Raw genomic sequence first — 19,223 nt, 5'->3', positions numbered from 1 at the left:
GTTCATATGACTCGGTGTGTGCCTGTTTGATGGTTTTTTGACTGCAAGTTGACGTATGCATACCACCTGCAGGGGACGCCACGGACGCCCAGAATGACCAACATGCCGTGCATGTGCATGGCAACAAGCGCACGAACGCACATCAAGTTGGTGTATATTCAAGCCATGGACCCTTCATGACCCATCAACTAATTTGGGAATCAAGAAAGCCGAGGGCCTGATGGTGCCTAAGATCATCAGTCTCTAAAATCCAGATCACTGCATCAGTTGGTCCAAGGGTGGTAGTCCTCGTGGTCCCTCACCCTCTGCCCCCCAGAAAGAAGTACTGATCGACCCCGGCTAGATCCTACTAAAAGTAAGAACGTTTAGACTTGACGTCACTTAGGCGCTGGGTCACAGGCTACAGTCTCACTTACCAAGTCGGGGCTAGGGCGTTGATTGTGCCTGTCATAGACTACCGTGACTCCCCAGTCACTACCTTATTGATGGGGGCGAGGGGCCGCCTCGGGCATCTAATCGAGCCCCAAAGTTACCTGGACTGTGGACACAAGCCAAGCGGATAGGTGGCCATGGTCCTTTCTACTTTCCCTGCATGGCACAGATGATCATTGCATGGCATTTGCAGAATCACCACCTGCACTGCACCTGCACTTTGTGCCACAATTACTCAATTGTTTGGTCCAGACTCAAGAGGCGTCAATCTTCAGTCGCTGAATTGCCCATCCACACAATCGACAATTCTCAGCCTGCGTTTACACTTCTCTTTCTTTCCCTATCGCAACTTGTTTGGTGTCGCCATCACCAAGTCGTTGGGCTCTTTTGCTCCCAGCACCTCGTCGACGCCTCTTCTCCTCCCTCGCTGTCTCCTCATCCCACGATTCTACCATCTCCACCCTCTCGCCCCGCCATCATAGTCACCTCCCAAGTCGCGTATTCACACTTTCAAAATCATGCATCTGTCCCTTGCCGCAGCATGATATACTCGAGCATGCCCCGGTAAGACATTGCAAACATCCTCTGGCCAACCTCGGTTTCGTCACAACCATGGCTTTAGAGTCTGCCAGGGAGCGCGAACTCCATCGATATTACCAACCATGGCTCGACACATTCCTGTCTTCGCAACGTCAACTTGACAAGACCGAAGCTCGTCCCCCGCTTCGCACCGATGGTCATCGTCCTCACTCCTCCCGCGACAAAGCCTTGACCGCATTTGCCCAACTCGGCTGTTTACGCCTCAACGCTAAAAGAGGCATCGTCACTCTGGTCGACAGTCGCAAACAGTATATCATCGCCGAGGCCACAAAATCCCTCTCGCTTCTCGACGACTCCGGATTCGTTGAAGGTGATGAGTTGTGGTTTGGCAATTCCTTCATCGCTCGCTCTCATGGCATCTCCCCTGATGCCCTGAATCCCCTTACCGTCACTGTGCATTCTCAAGATGGCTCTTCTTCCTATTCTGCACCGGCTCTGATCATCAGCGACGTCTCCATTGATCCCAGATATTCGTCGCGCGAATACGCCGGATCCGGTGTTAGCTTTTATGTTGGTGTCCCAATCACCACCAAGTCTGGTCATGTTATTGGTGTATACAATGTCACTGACGACAAGCCTCGCGATGGCATATCACCCGACGAACTTCGTTTCATGGTCGACATGGCCAACATTGTCATTCAGCATCTTGAGGTTGTCAAGAACGACCGTGCGAGATACCGTGGTGAGCGTCTCATCCATGGTATTGGCAATTTCATCGAGGGCACCACACCTCCCTTGTCCGACCGACCAAGCGATCACCAGCCTCCCCCTGACAAGGCTGCGTCGGGATATTTCGATGACCGTCCAACTTCTGACGGGAATACGGGCGGTACATCGCCAGGAGATCTAGCCTCACCGACAACCTTCAAAGGTTTGATCATTGGGGATGCAAATTCTCCCTCTCACGAAGAGCTTCAAACACCAAGTCAAGCACCGACCACTTCAGAAGCTCCGGATCTCCAGCACGCAAAACAACCTAATTCCAAATTAGGTTCATCTACACCACCCAACAACAAGCGCCGTAACCACATCTCCGGAACTGGAACTAAAAGATGGTCCAAGCAGCAAGCATCACGAGAATTGGCTACTTTGGAGTATTCCCGCGTCTTCGATCGTGCCGCCGTCGCCTTGCGTCACTGCATGAACGCCGATGGCGTTGTCTTTCTCAATGCCAGCGTCGCCAATCTCAGTTCTGGAAGTTCCGGCAAAACATCGGGTGGCGCAGTTACCATTCAACACTCGACGAATAAACACGGCAGACCTGTGTATCCAGAAGAAGACGTTAGCACACAAGGGCAGGATCGTCGCCGCAATAGAGCAGCCTCTGGTTCTGCGAGCCACCATTCTGATGAATCTGTTCTTTCCTCCTCATCCTCAGAGCTCGACACCAGCGAATCTTCCGGCTCAAAAAACAACGCCAAAAGGCAGATCTGCGAGATTCTTGGGAGTTCGGTTCCGGATCGGCTGGACCCCATCAAAGTCCCTGAGGCTACCCTCCGTCGTTTCGTTCGTCGACACCCGACTGGCAAGTCTTTTTCCTTTGACGAATTCGGCCGGCCTCTGGCGAGTGATGACAGCTCCGAGTCCGCCTCGAATGTGCTCGAACCCCTCGATGACGATGAAGAAGCTGGCCCTCAGGCAGCCCAATCAGCAGCCACCCTGCCCACCAAGAATGCTCTTCACAAAGCCTTTCGCGGAGCCAGGGACATGGTCTTTTACCCTCTCTGGGATTTCGCCAAAAACAGGTGGCATTCAGCCGTCGTCGTCTGGTCCAACAATGCCGGAGCTCTGACCAATGTACAGGAGGACATGTTGTACCTGAAGGCTTTTAACAACGCAGTCATGAATGAGGTCCATCGTATCAATCTGATCTTGTCGAACAAGGCCAAAGCAACCTTTTTGGCCAACATTTCGCACGAACTACGATCGCCTCTTCATGGGATCCTCGGGAGCATCGAATTTCTTCACGATACAGTCATGGACGATTTCCAGGCGGGCATGGTTATCTCCGTCGAGACCTGTGGCAAGACATTGCTTGACACCGTGAATCATGTTCTGGACCATGCCAAGATTAACAATCTGTCCAAAAATGCAAATCGCCATCTTGGCCATGCTAGCAATCGGGGGACTGAGCAGGCGTCCAATTCAGAGAGTAGCTTGACAGAAGAATTTGACGTAGCCACCGTCATCGAGGAGGCTGTAGAAGCAATCTATGCTGGTCAGGTCTTCCGCTCGGCCAACGCAGACCGAATCGATGGCAAGAAGGAGCCCATGTCGGCTGCGGCTCGCGCTATGCGTGATCGAGACGAAGTGCGGAGCGACATCCGCCAGTCATCAGCTTCGAACAAAAGCGTCGCCGTGAGATTGACGTTGAATATCCTCGAATCCAGCAATTGGAATGTACGATCCCAACCTGGGGCCTTGCGACGTATTGTCATGAACATTGTAAGTCTGTCCATCTCTGTGCCCTGCCATCCCTCTCCGTCATTCATGCAAACCAAACACTGACGTGTTCAGTTGGGCAATGCGCTCAAGTACACGGTCCAAGGAAGCATCAACGTCGATCTCACGATCGACGGGACGCGGAAAAAGAGCTCAGACATCCTGCACCTTGTCCTCACGGTCACAGACACCGGGAGAGGCATGTCGGAGGAGTTTGTGCGAAATCATGCTTTCACAGCCTTTTCACAGGAAGACTCACTCGCTAGTGGAACCGGGCTCGGCTTGAGCATTGTGCGACAGATTGTCGATTCACTGGGAGGCAAGATCCATTTGTCGAGTCAGAAGGATGTTGGTACCGAGTTCAAGATTTGGCTGAGTCTCCCTCGCGGCCACAGGAACCCTTCTGCGGTCGAGGAGACGAGGATCTTGAGACAAATGCAGAAGCAGGTCAAAGGCCTAAACTTGGCGATGATCGAGCCTGACTATATCACCGTTCACAAAGGTGACAAAGATGTGCACTTCGAAATGTCACCCAAAATGACCGTGGAGGGATCAATGAAGGCCTTGGCTGGCGAGTGGTTTAAGATGAATGTCACCACTGTCGGATCCATGCAAGACCAAGCCCCCGATTTCTTCATGTACCCGGAGCCCCCGCCCATTGACTTTTTGTTGGACTATCATGGCAACACAGGAACAGATCGAGCGATTCCGGTTATCATTCTATGTATGAATGCGTTTGAGGCGGCCAGCCTTCGGGCAAATGGGATTCACAAGTTGACCGACATTGGCCGGATCATTGAAGTGATTGCTCAACCGTGTGGGCCACAGAAGTTGGCAAAAGTCTTGCATCGCTCGATGCAAAGAATGAAAATGTTGTCCGACCCGGCCATCCGTGCAGGATCTAGTCATATCCCGCTGACCACCAATCGAACGGAGGCTCTGCGGAAATTCCGTGAGCCCCCAGCGGATGATGAGCCTAAGGGGGTTCCTCCATCCCCCCCGCCTCATATTTCAACCAACCGGGACCTGACAATGCAGCAAAGATCCGAGTCGGCAAAGCAAAATAGCTCTAGTACACCAGAAACAGATGATCAGGCTCAGGAAGAGAACAAGCCCAGTATGGCCGATGATCCAAAGAGTCAGTCGTCGCGTGTGCTGGTCGTGGATGACAACAAGATCAACCTCCATCTTCTTGAGGCATTTGTCTTGCGGACCAACCACCCACATGAATCAGCATCGGATGGGGCCCAGGCATTGGAGGCGTACAAGAGGAGTGCGACGGAGAAGGGTGGTGCTGAAAGGTTCAAGCACATTCTGATGGACATATCGATGCCAGTAATGGATGGTATCACCTCCGCCCAGGAGATCAGACGATTTGAGAAAGACCATCAAATTGAACCACCTGTAAAAATCATCGCTTTAACGGGTCTGGGGCAAGAAGATGCGCAAGGTGATGCAAGCCGAGCGAAATTTGACATGTGGTTGAGCAAGCCTGTGGTAAGTCCATGCCGACCTTGTCGTTTGTAGATGAGCGTGACTAACCATGATCAACTTTAGAAGTTTCGAGATTTGCAAAGACTGCTTGAGAATGGACTTAGACCGTCAGACGGGGTGGACCAATGATGTCGTGCCTCAGGGTAGGCTTTTGAAAGCCGCTTGTACTATCATCTATATCCATCAGAGGCTTGGTGAAGTCCGCCTGGGAATTTGGGTCATCAAACAGATTTGGTGTTGTGTTGTGTTTGGTGGTATTTTGTCCTCTGATGTGTATCTATGAGATAAGAAATGTGACGATCAGTGGAATAGTCAAAGGGGGCTACAACAAACGAACGAAACAACAGTGGGCAAAATTCAGACATCTACGGTTAGAAATTTGAGGTTTGGAGGTTTTAGAAGCCCGAGGGCCTACTTATTAGTGTGGGTTTGGCCTACTTAGGGGCCGAGGGGGCCTCTCGGCCGTCAATTAACTTACTTTTTAGTCATATACTGTAATTGATTTAGGCACTATGATTCATCCTTAGGCATCCTTTAGGCAGTGGATAGCGTCTACTCATAACTACCCCAGATATCTACATACTTAAGTAAGCAGTTTGTTGCTACACGCCATTATTGACATCTGACACGCCTCACGCCTTCCGAATTCTCGAATTATTAACCTGATCACATCTGGAAGCCACCACCGAGACGCGTCCCGTGTTCTTGAACTCACGCGTGCCTACCTTACTCGCTTGCAACTTGCAAGGCAGTCGACCCGTGGATTTTCGTCTTTGTTCTTCGATCAAGTTTAGCTACATCGTACCACTCCTCGCCACCTCTTCCTCCAGCCTCCATCTGAACTCCAAGCTCAGATTGACGGTCATTTGCCAACACCATCTCTGATTGTCATCTTCTCCGGCTACTCGCCATGTCGACCGCCGTCTATCGCTTTGGTATGTTATGTCCTGTCGACGATGGAACCCAGCCTCTGGCTCCAGTAATTAGCCTCAATACTCCTCCCCAAGACCAAAGCAAATCCGAGATTCGCCCAAACCTTGCTGACCAAAGATGCAGAGCTGGCCAAGACTGGTCGGGCAGGCTGTCAAAATTCGGCTTGCAAGACCAATGGGGTCAAAATTGAAAAGGGCGAGCTGCGCATGGGCACACTCGTCACAATCAAGGAGCATTCCTCGTGGATGTGGAAACACTGGTAAGCTCGATCTGCATTACCCTGGCCTGGAGAAGCGCTGTCAATTTGACCAATCTCATTGATTCCCTAGGGGATGTGTTACTCCAGTTCAGATTAAGAATCTTCAAAGTCAAGTCGGACCACTGGAAGACCTTGACCTCGATACTGATCTTGATGCCATCATTGACGGTTTCGACGAACTGACCCCGGAAGCTCAAGACAAAATCAAGTTTGCTCTAATCAATGGCCATGTACCTGACGAGGATTGGAAGGGCGTATGTCATGCTTCACATCCTACACTTTGCCCTCTAGTAGCTGACTTTGGCGAAGGAACCAGAATTCAACCGCCCAGGGAAGAGAGGCATCAACAAGCGAACTCCTAAGAAGAAGACAAAACACCAAGGCGACGACGAAGATGGTGCGACCGCTGATGAGGCTGAAACTCCTACAAAGCCTAAAGCCAAAAACGCCCGCGGCAAGAAACCCAAGCTCGAATCCGAGGACGAAGCGCCAATCTCTCCCCAAGCTAAGAAGACTAATCGCCGAGTGAAAAAGGTTAAAGATGAGCCCGAAGACGAAGGCGACGTCCCGATCCCACGCAAGAAAGCTCGCAGTACGAAGGTCAAAGCTGAATCTGAAGATGAGCTTGCACTTAATCCGCCACTCAAGGCGAAATCTGCTAGCCGCAAACGCAAGGCGGCTGACGCAGAACTCCAAGACGCTCCCCCGGAGAAGCCCAAAAAGTCACGGGCAACAAAAGTGAAATCTGATCCTGATGCCGATGCCGGACCCAGTAAGGATGTTGATGTGGCTGAGAAGCCCAAGTTGTCTCGTGCGAAAAAGATCAAACCTGAGCCAGATGTTGTCCCCGAGGCGGAAGAGAGCGACAATGGAGGAGAAGTTGTCAAGTCAAAACGCCAGGCCAAACCCTCTCGTGCAAAGAAAGTCAAGCCAGAACCAGATGTTGAAATTATGCAGGAAGATCAGGAAGAGGAGACCACAGAGTCCAAAAAGCGCAAACCTGCACCGAAGAAACCAAAGGCTAAGCGAAGAGGTTCATGATCTTTTTCTCGCTCTGCAACCTGCAGATCGCGGCTGTAGAGAAGATCGAGGATTGGTATGGGATCAATGGGTCCTCGACCAGATTAAAAGAAGTCTACGCCTGCTTCGCATGCGACTACATCGATTCATGACGATGGAAATCATCCTGTTGTTGTATATCAGGTCTCGGATGTACTGAACCAAGCCACACATTCTGACTCATGTATTACCACTTGGGTATTAGCGTCCACCACAATAGAAGTCTTGTGATTTTATCGAGAAGAGTGGTATAGCTCTCACGACCACTGGTCCAGCATGACACGCCGAGTTTATCACCGAGAGGAAAACGAGTAGGTCAGTCAACCAACGACACGGCGTGATGAGAGTTTAATGTCGACATCTACATCCTCTTTTGCTAACCTAAATGGGAATAATTTGTACAAGTTCATGACAATCAAAGCTGCAGAAATGCGATATTAAACTTGTTTGCGAGAGCTGTAAACTCAGAACTCCTTTGACGCGCCAATATCAACGACATCAAAGACGCCAGTCTCTTCAATATCGTGATGTTTCAAAGCAGCCTTCAATAATCTCGGTGGTTCGAGCACATCTTCCTCAGTCAAGACCCAAGTCCCCCAATGCATTCCCAAGGCCTTCTGGCATTTTGTGTCACGGAAAATCTCCACAGCGTCGCGCGGGTTGGCATGCATGGGCGACATGATCCAGCGCGGCATGTAGGCGCCGATAGGGATCAGCCCGAGATCGAATGGTCCACGCAGTCGACCAATATCGGCAAACGCCGGACAATGCGGGAGATGCGAGTATTGCTCAGCCCAGTCATCTTCGCCCTCGGACGACTTAGGCACCGTACGATATCCTGTATCGCCGCCAAACCAGACGGATTTGCCGCCTGAAGCGACCGACCAGCTGGCCCATAGCGTAGCCGCTCGATCGTTAATGGACCGGCTGGATGTATGTTGGCAGGGTAGACACGAGATACGGGCAGACATGGCTCCCGCTGGTGATGATGAAGGACTTGCTTCGTCGGCGCTGCTGGTTGTGACTGAGATTTCTGACGCAGCGGTTGTCTTTTCCTGGCCTGCACCGGCTGCCTCAGCAGGCTTGAGGTTGAATTCGACTTCATCCCACCAATCCAACTCGGTACATTTACTGATTCCGCACGCAGTAAACCATTTCTTATTTCCTAGCGGAACGAAGAAATGACATTCGGGGTGAAGCTCAGAAATCTCCATGATTGTAGGATGAGACAAGTGATCGTAGTGGTTATGAGAGATAACCACAGCGTCAATCTTGGGAATATCCTTGATCTGACATGGCATCTCAGTATATCTCTTCGGCCCTAACCAACTAAACGGCGAGCATCGCTCTGTGAAAACCGGATCGAAGAGAACTCGTAATCCAGAAGGGAATTCAACCAAGTAACACGCATGACCAAGCCAAGTGGCGCGAAGACTCGTCTGTCCAGTACGAGAATCAAGAAAACTGGGTTTCGTCACTGGAACAGTCGGTGGTGTTGTGTCCGGGTGGTTGGCTCTTCCACTTAACCGTCTCGAAAGCATACCGCCGACAATGCGCCAGACGGAAAGTGTAGTCCATGATTCCCAGGGATTTTCAAATCCTCCGGTCTTTGCGTGCCATGCTTTTGCTTTTGTGATTTCATCTGATGGCCGCTCGCTCGCGGTGGACGGTGTGGCTACCGTTGCAGCGTAGAGGATTGCAGACATGGATCCGGTGGATAATGTGCGAGTAGCGGTGGTCCTTCGAGACGCTGTTGCGGCTGATTGGTAGGTTGCTCTTTTGGCGAAGAGGCGACTGAGGAAGATTCGCATGTGGAAGAAAGGGAAGAGAGGTTGAGATGCTGAGGGAGAGGAGGGAGAGGAGAGGATATAGAGATGTGAGACTGATTTCTAGGTGTACTTATGAGATGGATATATCAGAAACTCGTGTACCGCCCTTGTAGTGAGCGAATCAAAAAGAGCTGGTCGTGAAACAATCCTTGCTGTACACGCGCGCCGAGTCGAATATAGTGCTGCCTGTCTGTAAGAGAGATGAAAGAGGTTTAGTAGTTTCAATCAGTCAAAAGGATCAAAGGGTCATGATGCAAGCCACCACCAGTAAGAGTAGATTCTAAGTCTTCGTACGTAGTTTAGGCGTACTAATCGCGAATTGGCTTCCGCACGGATACGGGTATAATGCATCAGGACGTCTGGGATGCGTGGTGGAGGTGACAAAAGATGGTCGCGGATCGTCCTATCGCCGTAAATCCCGACGAGGCTGGCCAGGCGTGCCAGGCTATCGTAGCATACAGAGCAAGATGATTGGTTGACTTATGTCATCGACTTGCTTTAACCTGCGCTAAGCTCCAATAGTCGGTCGAATATTGATCCGATATATTGGTCACGTGTCAGGCTTCAACTTTTGCGCATGCACGGCATGTCACATCTTTGCTGGCTGGGACCCTTCAATTCAGCAGTTGACCTACGGATTGAATTAGAGCCAACACAACTCCAGCTATTGCCTGAGCTACTCAAGGGTAATGCCAGGTGATAATGGGGTGCCTGAAGTCGCATCAACCCTCTCTGCGACAGACTTAGCCCCATCACCGGTCGGACATGATCCAGCTCAGCAAAGACTCGACCTTGCACGCCAATTGACTTCAGTTGGTAATTCTGGAGATGGGAGTATCCTGTCGCAATTGACCAGCAATCCCTTCTTCACTGCGGTATGTCCTCCTATACCCTCTTCTCGAGCTAGACTCTCAACTCATGATATCAGGGATTCGGTCTCGCAGGCCTAGGTGCACTCGCAGCTTTCGGTCAAAGAGGTCTTCGTCATGGCGCAGCTCTCATGCGCCGACGCCTCCTCGTCGATGTCGAAATCAGTGTTCGAGACGATTCATACCCCTGGTTTCTCTATTGGATGACCCTTCACGAACGAAGCAAATTATCCAGCGAAGCAGCCCAACATGTGTTGAAGAACGGCCAAGCAGGTCAAAAGGTGGGAGTGGTTGAATCTATACTCCAACGCCTAACTCCGGGTATGCGCCATCTCTCCATTGAGACCGAGAAACGCGAACTTCCCAACGGTGCCATTCATACAAATTTTGCCCTCATCCCTGGTCCAGGTCGACATGTCATTCGCTACAATGGCGCATGGATCTTGGTTAATCGACAACGAGAGTCGAAACAGTTTTCCATGGATGGTAAACCGTGGGAGACAGTTACCTTGACAACCCTATATTCTCATCGCCATATCTTTGAGACGCTTTTCCGAGAGGCTCATGATCTAGCTACACAATCTGTTCAAGGAAAGACAGTCATCTATACTGCATGGGGTACCAAGTGGGAGAAATTCGGCCATCCGCGGTCAAAGAGACCGTTAGACTCGGTCATCCTCGACAAAGGCGTGAAAGAGCGAATTGTCACCGATGTCCAAGATTTCATATCTTCTTCCAAATGGTACTACGAACGTGGTATTCCCTACCGCCGTGGATATCTCCTCTATGGTCCACCAGGCACGGGCAAGTCTAGTTTCATCCAGGCTGTCGCAGGCCATTTGAACTACGACATTGCCATGCTCAATCTGTCTGAACGAGGCCTGACCGATGACCGACTGAACCATCTCCTCACCGTCATTCCTCAAAGGACTCTTGTACTGTTAGAAGATGTCGACGCCGCGTTCGCCAACCGTCGCCAAGTCGAAGCTGACGGCTACCAAGGCGCGAATGTGACTTTCTCCGGTTTACTCAATGCTCTCGATGGAGTGGGAAGTGCAGAAGAACGAATCATTTTTCTCACGACCAACCACGTGGATCGTCTAGATGAAGCTCTCGTTCGACCCGGTCGAGTCGATATGACGGTTCGTCTGGGTGAGGCAACGGTATACCAGATTGAGCAACTATGGGACCGATTCTATACCGATGTCGACCCCAACGGAGAGGCAAAGACGCGGTTCCTGGACAAATTGCGCCAGGTAGGCGTGCTAGCGCCTGAAGATACCCCCGGAGCTGCTGGGCGCGTCAGCCAGACGAGCATGGCGGCCTTGCAGGGTCTGTTCTTGTATAACAAGGGAAATCCTCAGGGTGCAGTCGACATGGCGTGGCAATTGGCACCGGGCGAACTGCCGAGTCAAATTATGAATGAGGCAGAGGCTGATGTTCAAGGCAGTCGGTCGTAACCTTTGTCACGATCACGAGATGCTCCTAGGTCTGCGGCTAGTTAGGCATGGTTGTGGAGGACATATATGGCGGTCAATGTGTTGGTACAATAGGTGCTAGCAGCCTGTATAACATGTACAAAACTATATTAAAGCATCATATCAACTCAAGAGACGATGGAACCATCCTATTTACTTACATCAGCTCTATGTCGTTGTGCTTCTGAAGCTTTACTGAGCCGTAGAGTATACGGTCACGCATTTTGCATGGTGTAGAAGTCCCGGTCCACTTTGCTTACGGAGTAGTCAAAACGGGTAATCCGAAACTAGCAATCCGACAACAATCTAGAAGTGCAACATGTATGTCTGTGCTTCAATTCCTAGGACAACTAGAGATTATACACCCAACCAAGCCTGCACGGGGCACTCCACGTTGACCATGTGAAGCGAGTCATATCATTTGAAGATCAAGACGCTGATCCAGAAGCAAGACATGATTGCTCCAGGACCAAGTCCAGCTCGTGGTGCAAAGAGTGGCAAGTGATGTTCGATTCTAAGCGATCGAGGGTCTCAGATCAGAACATCTAGCTTGGCGTCCCTGGCCGGCCAGCTATTGTATGCGAATAGGGACAATAATAGCTGGTGACCCAACAAACAACTCCACTGACGGGCTGGGGAGTACGCTATTTGCTTCAAAAACATGCATGGCCGGAGCGGCCGGAATGGATATCCTAAAATTGCTGGTCAGCTGAGATAATGACATTGTACAGTGTATCAGTTTGATGCCTCGGAGTGGCGATGACCAGCAAATATGGAGTCAGACATGTGAAATACAACCTTTTTGGGCACGAGATCTCAAAGTTCGACGACTTTCACAATTGACTATTCGATCTCGCCTTGTCTATCTGATGGTGAGATGCACTAGTCATTAGTGTATCTTTCTCCTCTTTGCCAATTCTCACAGCAATTGAAGGCAAGTTCAATCGATGCTCTATTGGGGCGCAAACTTGCAACCGAACGTGCCAATATTTCAAATTGAGGTTTCCGTCCCACACGAAGTCAAAGACTGGAAGGCAAAGCCGAGACCTCTACTGCCTGTCAAGTCTACGCAGTACTGTATGTACGACAGCCCAAACTCCACTATAGGTTACATCCCGCCAGAGTCGCTTGCGGCGCATTTCTTGCCCAAAGCCTCGAACCACAAAACGGAGCCTCATGCGTACTTCAAATTCTTCTATTCGACTTCTCCGTGGACGTCGTCCAATCTCCGACAACCGCGCACAAATTCTAGCCACAGGACCATCCCACTAAACTACCCACAACGTTGGTGCGATGCATCTCCATCTCGTCTCGTCACGTCTCGCCTTTGAACCATTGCCGCTTGTCTAGATTTCAAATCCGGCGTCCTCGCTTCAGGATGCCCCTTTGTGCCGTCAAATGTCCCGTTGAATGATCGACCTGATCTTCATGGCCTTGGAACCCCTACCTCAGAAATCGTGGCATGCAGAAAATCGCCCAGGCACGGCAGGGTCAATTGTTTAGATCGACGCTGTGGTCGATGGCGTGAGGGGTCAAATAAATGAAGAAATGCGCCAACAACTGTCGCTGGTGGCCTGAACTTGTCCTGCGACAAGCATGGACAAGTGTTTCTCAGGTCCGTGTAAGGAGGTCCCAAGGAGGTTCCAAGATTCAAAGCGGCCGTGCGCTCCGGCTTGTCCTCTTCTCGATCGAGTCATGAGTGAAGAAGGGGTGGAGATTTCCACCCCTCTCAGGTCTTGGAAATACTCCTCTATCTATAAGTGAACCCATCATCAAGACTCCGACAGTACTGCGTGACGGCCTCGACATGCACGATCAGGGATGTATATGCGTATGCGTACCACGGGACACAGGTCCATGCTTGGCACCAAGGCTGAATGCCAAGTCTCGGCGTGGAATTCTTGGCCTTTTGGGGCCTTGGCGCTGTTCATATCGCGCCAGATGCGTCAATCATCTGTCCCGCTTGTGTCTGGCCTCCTCAAAACACCAGTGGGAGGACTGTTGAGTCCCAGGCCGCCTGAGACAATTGACACGCGTAATATTCCCATCTCACAAATGTCCCACGACCTCAGGATCACGGCAAGCCAAGGTCTCGTCAAGAAACAACATGAGTATATCCTCTTGTAGGGCTGGTGAGTTGTCTACCGTCACATCCAAGGCTTTCAAGTCGGCACCAAAGCTCGGCAAAGTTTTTAGGATGATGTATGACAAGACTTTTTGGATCCACAGTGGTCGCGCTCCAACTGCTTGAGATACGTAGGTCAAGGCTTACTGTCTCCAGATCTTTAGTTCAATTAACGGATATTGTTCGCCATCACAACATATAGCGTCTACATCGGGGACCACCTACAGTCTCCACGCACAGGACTCCCTACCGTCTTGCCGTGCTTGTCGCAAATTACTCTGGATCGGCGCCCCTTTCAATGGGGCATTGACTTCACCGTCTGGGATTCTGCAATGCTTCCATCAGTCTTGGTCGTAGTATTCCTGACGTATGCCAATGAATCTCGATCTGTGATTGCTCCATTGCTCCAGATGCGGCAGTACATCACCTGTTGCATTCGATTTTGCTAGCCTGCCACCGTCTGGCCTTCGATGGCGGGATCTTTTCGCCTGGGAGGCGGACAACCATCCCAGAAGATGGTCTGGCATGACATGGCACCTGGCCACATTTTGTGTCGCATCGAGGTACTAGCTGTCTAACCTCCCCACACGATCCCCAGCTACTTAGATGTCCCTTGATCCCCAGCTGGCACAAAGATTTCCCTTTCACCATATTTCTTGGAATCTGGGGAAGGGTGATTTCTTGTCTCGTGTGCTCCTCCATCGATTGGTATCATAACCTGTCGTGGCAGGGACTCAAGAACCCTTCTGTCATCCATCTATACTTCCATACACTCATCTATTCATACATACTCATCCAAAACCACCATGCCTCCTCCAAAAGTTGACAACGAGGCCGTCGACTACGGTGCGGAAAAGGAAACAAACGAAATCACTCCACCTCGTCGGGATTCGTCGTCACACTCGTCCAACACGGCAGCAGACAAGTATGAAGACATTCGAACTCACCACAAAGAAGGCGGCGATGATGGCCGCCGAAGCAGCAGCGGCAGTGGACGCCGCAACAGTTTCCGCGTCCGTCAACCCTCTGTCTCGGCGCAATTGCGAAATCCTTTGGCTGGAAAGACTGAAGCCGACGTCCTGAGAGACGTGGACCTTTTCATTGAAGAAAAGGGTCTCCAGGACCACGCTGACGAATTCCGCAAGGGCGCTCTTCTGGCCCGCGTCATCAACAGAGACGGCGGCTTCGAGCAAATTGCTCAGATCAACGAGGACGAAAAGGCCGTTCTGCGACATGAAATTCAACATCGATGGAGTCAACCATTTATGCTTTACTTTCTCGTCGTTCTCTGTGCTGGCTCTGCCATTGTCCAGGGTATGGATCAAACTGCCGTCAACGGTGCCCAGGTAAGACAGCCAAACAGGGAAGAAATATCCAACAACTGCTAACAAGGTGGGAATCCAGGTCTTTTATTTCGACGAATTCAACATCACCAACGAATGGCAACAAGGTCTCTTGAACGGTGCTCCATACTTGTGTTCTTGCCTGATCGGCTGCTGGACCAATGCGCCCCTCAACAAGGCTTTTGGTCGTCGAGGAACCATTTTCATCTCTTGCTTCATCTCCTTTGCTGCTTCCTTCTGGATGGCTGCTGCAAACACGTAGGTCCTGCCCAAACCAATTTTCTGATGCTCAAAAACTCCATCCCTTGGTCGATAAAAACACCTGCTAACCAAAATTCTCGCTTCTTTATAGGTGGTGGAATCTATTGATCGCTCGATTCGTTCTCGGATTTGCCGTCGGCGCGAAATCCAGCACAACACCCGTCTACGCAGCCGAATCAGCCCCCAAGACCATTCGAGGCGCCTTGACCATGCAATGGCAGATGTGGACTGCTTTTGGTATCATGTTGGGATTTGTCGCTTCGGTGGCATTCCAAGATGTCAGTTACCTCGGTGAATACACTCAATGGCGATGGATGCTTGGCTCAACAGCTATTCCACCCTTCGTTGTGCTTTGCCAGGTCTATTTCTGTCCAGAATCTCCTCGATGGTAGGTCAACCACCACCCATGCCCTCCTATGCTCAACATCAAGATGACTGACTCGACCTTCTTTTCAGGTACATGGAAAAGGGCAAGTTCGACAAAGCCTTCCAATCATTCGCACGTCTTCGAACCACCAAACTACAGGCTGCACGTGACATGTACTACGCCTACAAGATGCTCGAGATTGAAGCCACTCAGCGAGAAGGAAAGAATCTCTGGAAGGAATTCTTCTTTGTCAAGCGTAACCGTCGCGCTGCTCAGTCTTCTTTCTTCGTTATGTTCATGTACGTGCTTGCATCCCCAACTCACCATCCCAGTGACACTTCCCACCCCAACCTCCACCACCCCCTTCCACCACCACCCCTTCTCTCCCTTCTCCCACCACCACCACCACGCTTTTTCCTTTCATTATTTCTATCTAATACGCATTCTAACTCATCATCAGGCAGCAATTTTGTGGTGTCAATGTTATCGCATATTATTCGACACAGATCTTCATGGATTCTGGTTTCGACCGTCGACAGGCGCTTCTGGTATCCTTCGGTACCGGTGTAACCAACTGGCTCTTCGCCATTCCCGCTCTCTACACAATCGATACATTTGGCCGACGTAACCTGCTCTTGACGACCTTCCCACTCATGGGAGCCTGCTTGCTCTTCACCGGCTTTTCCTTCTTCATCCCCGAAGGTCAAACACGTCTCGGTATGGTCGCCACGGGTATCTACCTTTTCATGGTTGTCTACAGTCCCGGAGAAGGTCCCGTTCCATTCACCTATTCAGCCGAAGCGTTCCCTCTGTACATTCGAGACGTTGGTATGAGTTTCGCTACCGCCACCTGCTGGGGATTCAACTTCATTCTCAGTTTCACTTGGTTGGCCTTGGTGCGCGCTTTCCAACCTCAGGGTGCTTTTGGCTTCTACGCCGCATGGAATTTCGCGGCTTTCTTCCTGTGTTATTTCTTCTTGCCTGAGACAAAGGTATGTATCCGTTTTCTCGTCCAAAGCCTCCTTTTCGGCGACTAACATCCGATCTCAGAACCTCACTCTCGAAGAACTCGACGACGTCTTCAGCGTCGGTGCCAGAGAACACGCCAAATACTACCTTCAAAAGGCTCCCTGGTATATCAACAAGCATGTCCTCCGCCGTGATGTGGAGCCTGTTGCTCCTTTGTACCAATTCCACGGTTAAACAAGTGGCAACATCTCCTCAAGGTCAAGGGGTTTCCATCCTAGTCCTCGGTGTTTAAACCAAACCCTTGCACCAAAAGACACTCCACGGACACAGACACAGACACAGACACACATCTAATTGTTTGCAAAAAAGTCTGAAACAGCCTCAACAAGCTCTACTTATCTTCATCCTCGAAATCCAAAAATTGCCCAAACATCACCGTCATCATTTCCGATACCCACCTACATCTCCTATGGTATTGGACATAGACGCTGGACGACTCTGTCGAATATGTATCCTTTATCAATATACCTATCAGCTTATGCGATGATATGACAACCCTTACGAAACGCTATTCCCTTGGTCTTTTCTCCTTGTCATTTCGAAATCTCCTTCTTGTGTGCGAATAGTGCAGAGCATGTCTGTCGGTCTCCTTTGGTTGTCTTGAATCGTTTGAACTGAGATACCTGCCTGCCTGCCTGCCTGTCTAGAGTGAGGCTGTTTCATATAGTTAACTAGCTTAATATGAAAAGAATCAATTTCATTCTCTATCTTCATACATCTGATCTGAATCTGAAAGTGCAATCAATGTATTTTCAATCGTCATAAATCATTGAACTCATCCATCGACATGGTCGTCAAGTCTTGTCATCGTTTGGTTAAGTAAAGAGGTATCTCATACCTCTAAATACTCATCCGTACACATCCTCAGACAGTTTCAACCACTCAGGAACTTCTCTCATCAACACATCAATCCGACCTACCGCAACGTCCACACATTCCTTCAAACCTCCCAAAACCACCGACCTGTTCACCAAACCAGGAGCATAATGCGCATACTTGGCCGAATTCGTCATGATGGTCTTCGACCCAATCGGTACTACAGGTTCTGTCAACATACACCAACATGTATCTGTGACGATAGTAGCGGCAAAGTCTTCAAGAATCTTGATATATCCAGCATGCATGGCTTGTGAATAGATCTGTCGTGATGTAGTTATCGTGACGGGTATGACGGCTCTCGAAGGGGCGTTGGGTGAAAGCGCAGAGATGAGGGTAGTTAAGGTCGAGAATTCGGATAGTGAGAAGTGTGGGCTTCCAAGGGAGATGAGGTCGATTGTACCGGATTTGGCGGTGTTCAATTGCTTGTAAGTTTTGAGGAGGTCTTGTTTGGATAGGACTATCGGCTGTGGAAGTTGAAGTTGGTAAGACGCCATCGAGCCTTTTGAGGCTTCCGGTGTAACCCCCCGGATGTGGAACATCGCCGCTGAAGCAGTGGTCGCAAATGCTGCGCCGAATGCTTTGAGGTCTGACACACTCGGATGTGCATTCTCCAGACCGATAATCAAAGGGATGTTGGGTCCAGATAGTTGACCGATCAAGTAGCCAGCTACTGGGTAGAATAGGTCGTCTGCCTCTGCGATATGAGGGACTTGAAGAACGAGAGACGGTTTTCGATTCTCCTCGACATGACATCCTGACAGAGGTGCACGTCCTGTCAAGGCGATGCAGACATCAAGGAAGTCAGGATACTTCTGTGTTCTGGCGCCGAGTACGCTATTTGCATACACCACAGCGTTTGATTCTGCCCAACCAATGTTCTCTCCCATCTCGGGGATTTTGTCTCGTAGGTAGGGAGCGCAAGTGAAGCTCATACAAGCTCCCATCGCCATATACGCATCAGCAAGCCTTTCAGCCTCTGCGGAGACTGTAGGGTCCATGCCCATCTCCTGCCAGCGACGACGGTCGATGGAGATTGAATTGAGGGTTGTGGTAATAGTAAATTTGGCCCCAAGGTCGAGTAGCTTTTGTACGAATAAGACACCACTTGGGCCAGTGTATATGCAAGCGTCGATATGAGCCTGTGAAACATCGATGAATTGAGAGGCGCCTTGCAGCTCGGCAAATTTGAGTAGAATCTCAAACGCTGATTTCGCTGCCGGGCCGTGCTTTCCAACGAGCATATCCTGATCCTTTGAGCTCAGGCTCACCGTTGGGAGATTCTTCTCGTGCGCCGGAAGTTCAGGCTCAATGCTTGAGGTGAGGTCGGCTCTGGAGACAATGTTGTTTTTCACGCATGCGGTCTTCCATTCCCTCAGCGATGCGAAATCATTTGGAGACAGCAAGAGGACTGGGATCGAGAGATTGAACATTCTCGACGCAACAATGACGCCCAAGGACAAGATCTCCTCCTGGTGCTGAAACACTAATGCTGCTGGTCCGTACCCTCTCATCAAGAGCTCCAAGATGATCCCACTGCCCGTGCATGACCCTCGGCCTGATGGTATGGCTAGAATTCGACCTGCCATACACTCGCCCATTAGAGGGTGGTGGTGATCCACGATCATTCCAGTGAGGGGATCAACACCACCCCAGAAACTAAGGCCGACATCAGCCCAAAGTAATTTGCCAGACGCCGCACCTCTAACGAGGCTGCGCCCCTGAAGCCGCATCTTCTGCAGATTATTGCTTGTGACCGACGTTGTTGACATCAGCCTTGGAATCTTCAAAACCCTGGGGAAGATCGTGGTCTATCGCCGAAGGCGG

At 50.5% G+C, this 19,223-nt stretch overlaps 6 protein-coding genes across 6 annotated transcripts; 4 read left to right on the top strand and 2 right to left on the bottom strand.

Moving 5' to 3' along the window:
* Positions 1–689: 689 nt before the first annotated feature.
* Positions 690–5,399, top strand: PV10_02609 (uncharacterized protein). The gene is made up of 3 exons (XM_016366944.1): positions 690–3,477; positions 3,550–4,971; positions 5,032–5,399. The coding sequence occupies exons 1-3, from the start codon at positions 1,045–1,047 to the stop codon at positions 5,095–5,097; spliced, it is 3,921 nt and encodes a 1,306-aa protein (XP_016226462.1). The 5' UTR covers positions 690–1,044; the 3' UTR covers positions 5,098–5,399.
* A 203-nt stretch (positions 5,400–5,602) lies between these two features.
* Positions 5,603–7,551, top strand: PV10_02608 (uncharacterized protein). Its single transcript, XM_016366943.1, has 3 exons — positions 5,603–6,160; positions 6,231–6,414; positions 6,470–7,551. Exons 1-3 carry the CDS (start codon positions 6,108–6,110, stop codon positions 7,199–7,201), a joined length of 969 nt encoding a protein of 322 aa, XP_016226461.1. The 5' UTR covers positions 5,603–6,107; the 3' UTR covers positions 7,202–7,551.
* Positions 7,552–7,560: 9 nt separating this feature from the next.
* Positions 7,561–9,408, bottom strand: PV10_02607 (uncharacterized protein). Its single transcript, XM_016366942.1, has one exon. It carries the CDS (start codon positions 9,028–9,030, stop codon positions 7,684–7,686), a length of 1,347 nt encoding a protein of 448 aa, XP_016226460.1. The 5' UTR covers positions 9,031–9,408; the 3' UTR covers positions 7,561–7,683.
* Positions 9,409–9,683: 275 nt separating this feature from the next.
* On the top strand, positions 9,684–11,563 carry PV10_02606 (uncharacterized protein). Its single transcript, XM_016366941.1, has 2 exons — positions 9,684–9,923; positions 9,977–11,563. Exons 1-2 carry the CDS (start codon positions 9,738–9,740, stop codon positions 11,375–11,377), a joined length of 1,587 nt encoding a protein of 528 aa, XP_016226459.1. The 5' UTR covers positions 9,684–9,737; the 3' UTR covers positions 11,378–11,563.
* A 2,680-nt stretch (positions 11,564–14,243) lies between these two features.
* PV10_02605 (uncharacterized protein) lies at positions 14,244–17,151 on the top strand. The gene is made up of 6 exons (XM_016366940.1): positions 14,244–14,866; positions 14,925–15,121; positions 15,216–15,512; positions 15,581–15,790; positions 15,952–16,483; positions 16,542–17,151. The coding sequence occupies exons 1-6, from the start codon at positions 14,327–14,329 to the stop codon at positions 16,692–16,694; spliced, it is 1,929 nt and encodes a 642-aa protein (XP_016226458.1). The 5' UTR covers positions 14,244–14,326; the 3' UTR covers positions 16,695–17,151.
* Positions 17,152–17,368: 217 nt separating this feature from the next.
* PV10_02604 (uncharacterized protein) lies at positions 17,369–19,168 on the bottom strand (the record flags this gene model as incomplete). Its single annotated transcript, XM_016366939.1, has 1 exon — positions 17,369–19,168. One exon carries the CDS (start codon positions 19,166–19,168, stop codon positions 17,369–17,371), a length of 1,800 nt encoding a protein of 599 aa, XP_016226457.1.
* Positions 19,169–19,223: the final 55 nt, after the last annotated feature.

The sequence above is a fragment of the Exophiala mesophila genome, assembly GCF_000836275.1.
Source record: "Exophiala mesophila strain CBS 40295 unplaced genomic scaffold supercont1.2, whole genome shotgun sequence".
Taxonomy (NCBI): Eukaryota; Fungi; Ascomycota; class Eurotiomycetes; order Chaetothyriales; family Herpotrichiellaceae; genus Exophiala; species Exophiala mesophila.
Note: the sequence above shows the minus strand (reverse complement) of the source record. Positions and strands in the feature narration are given on the sequence as shown.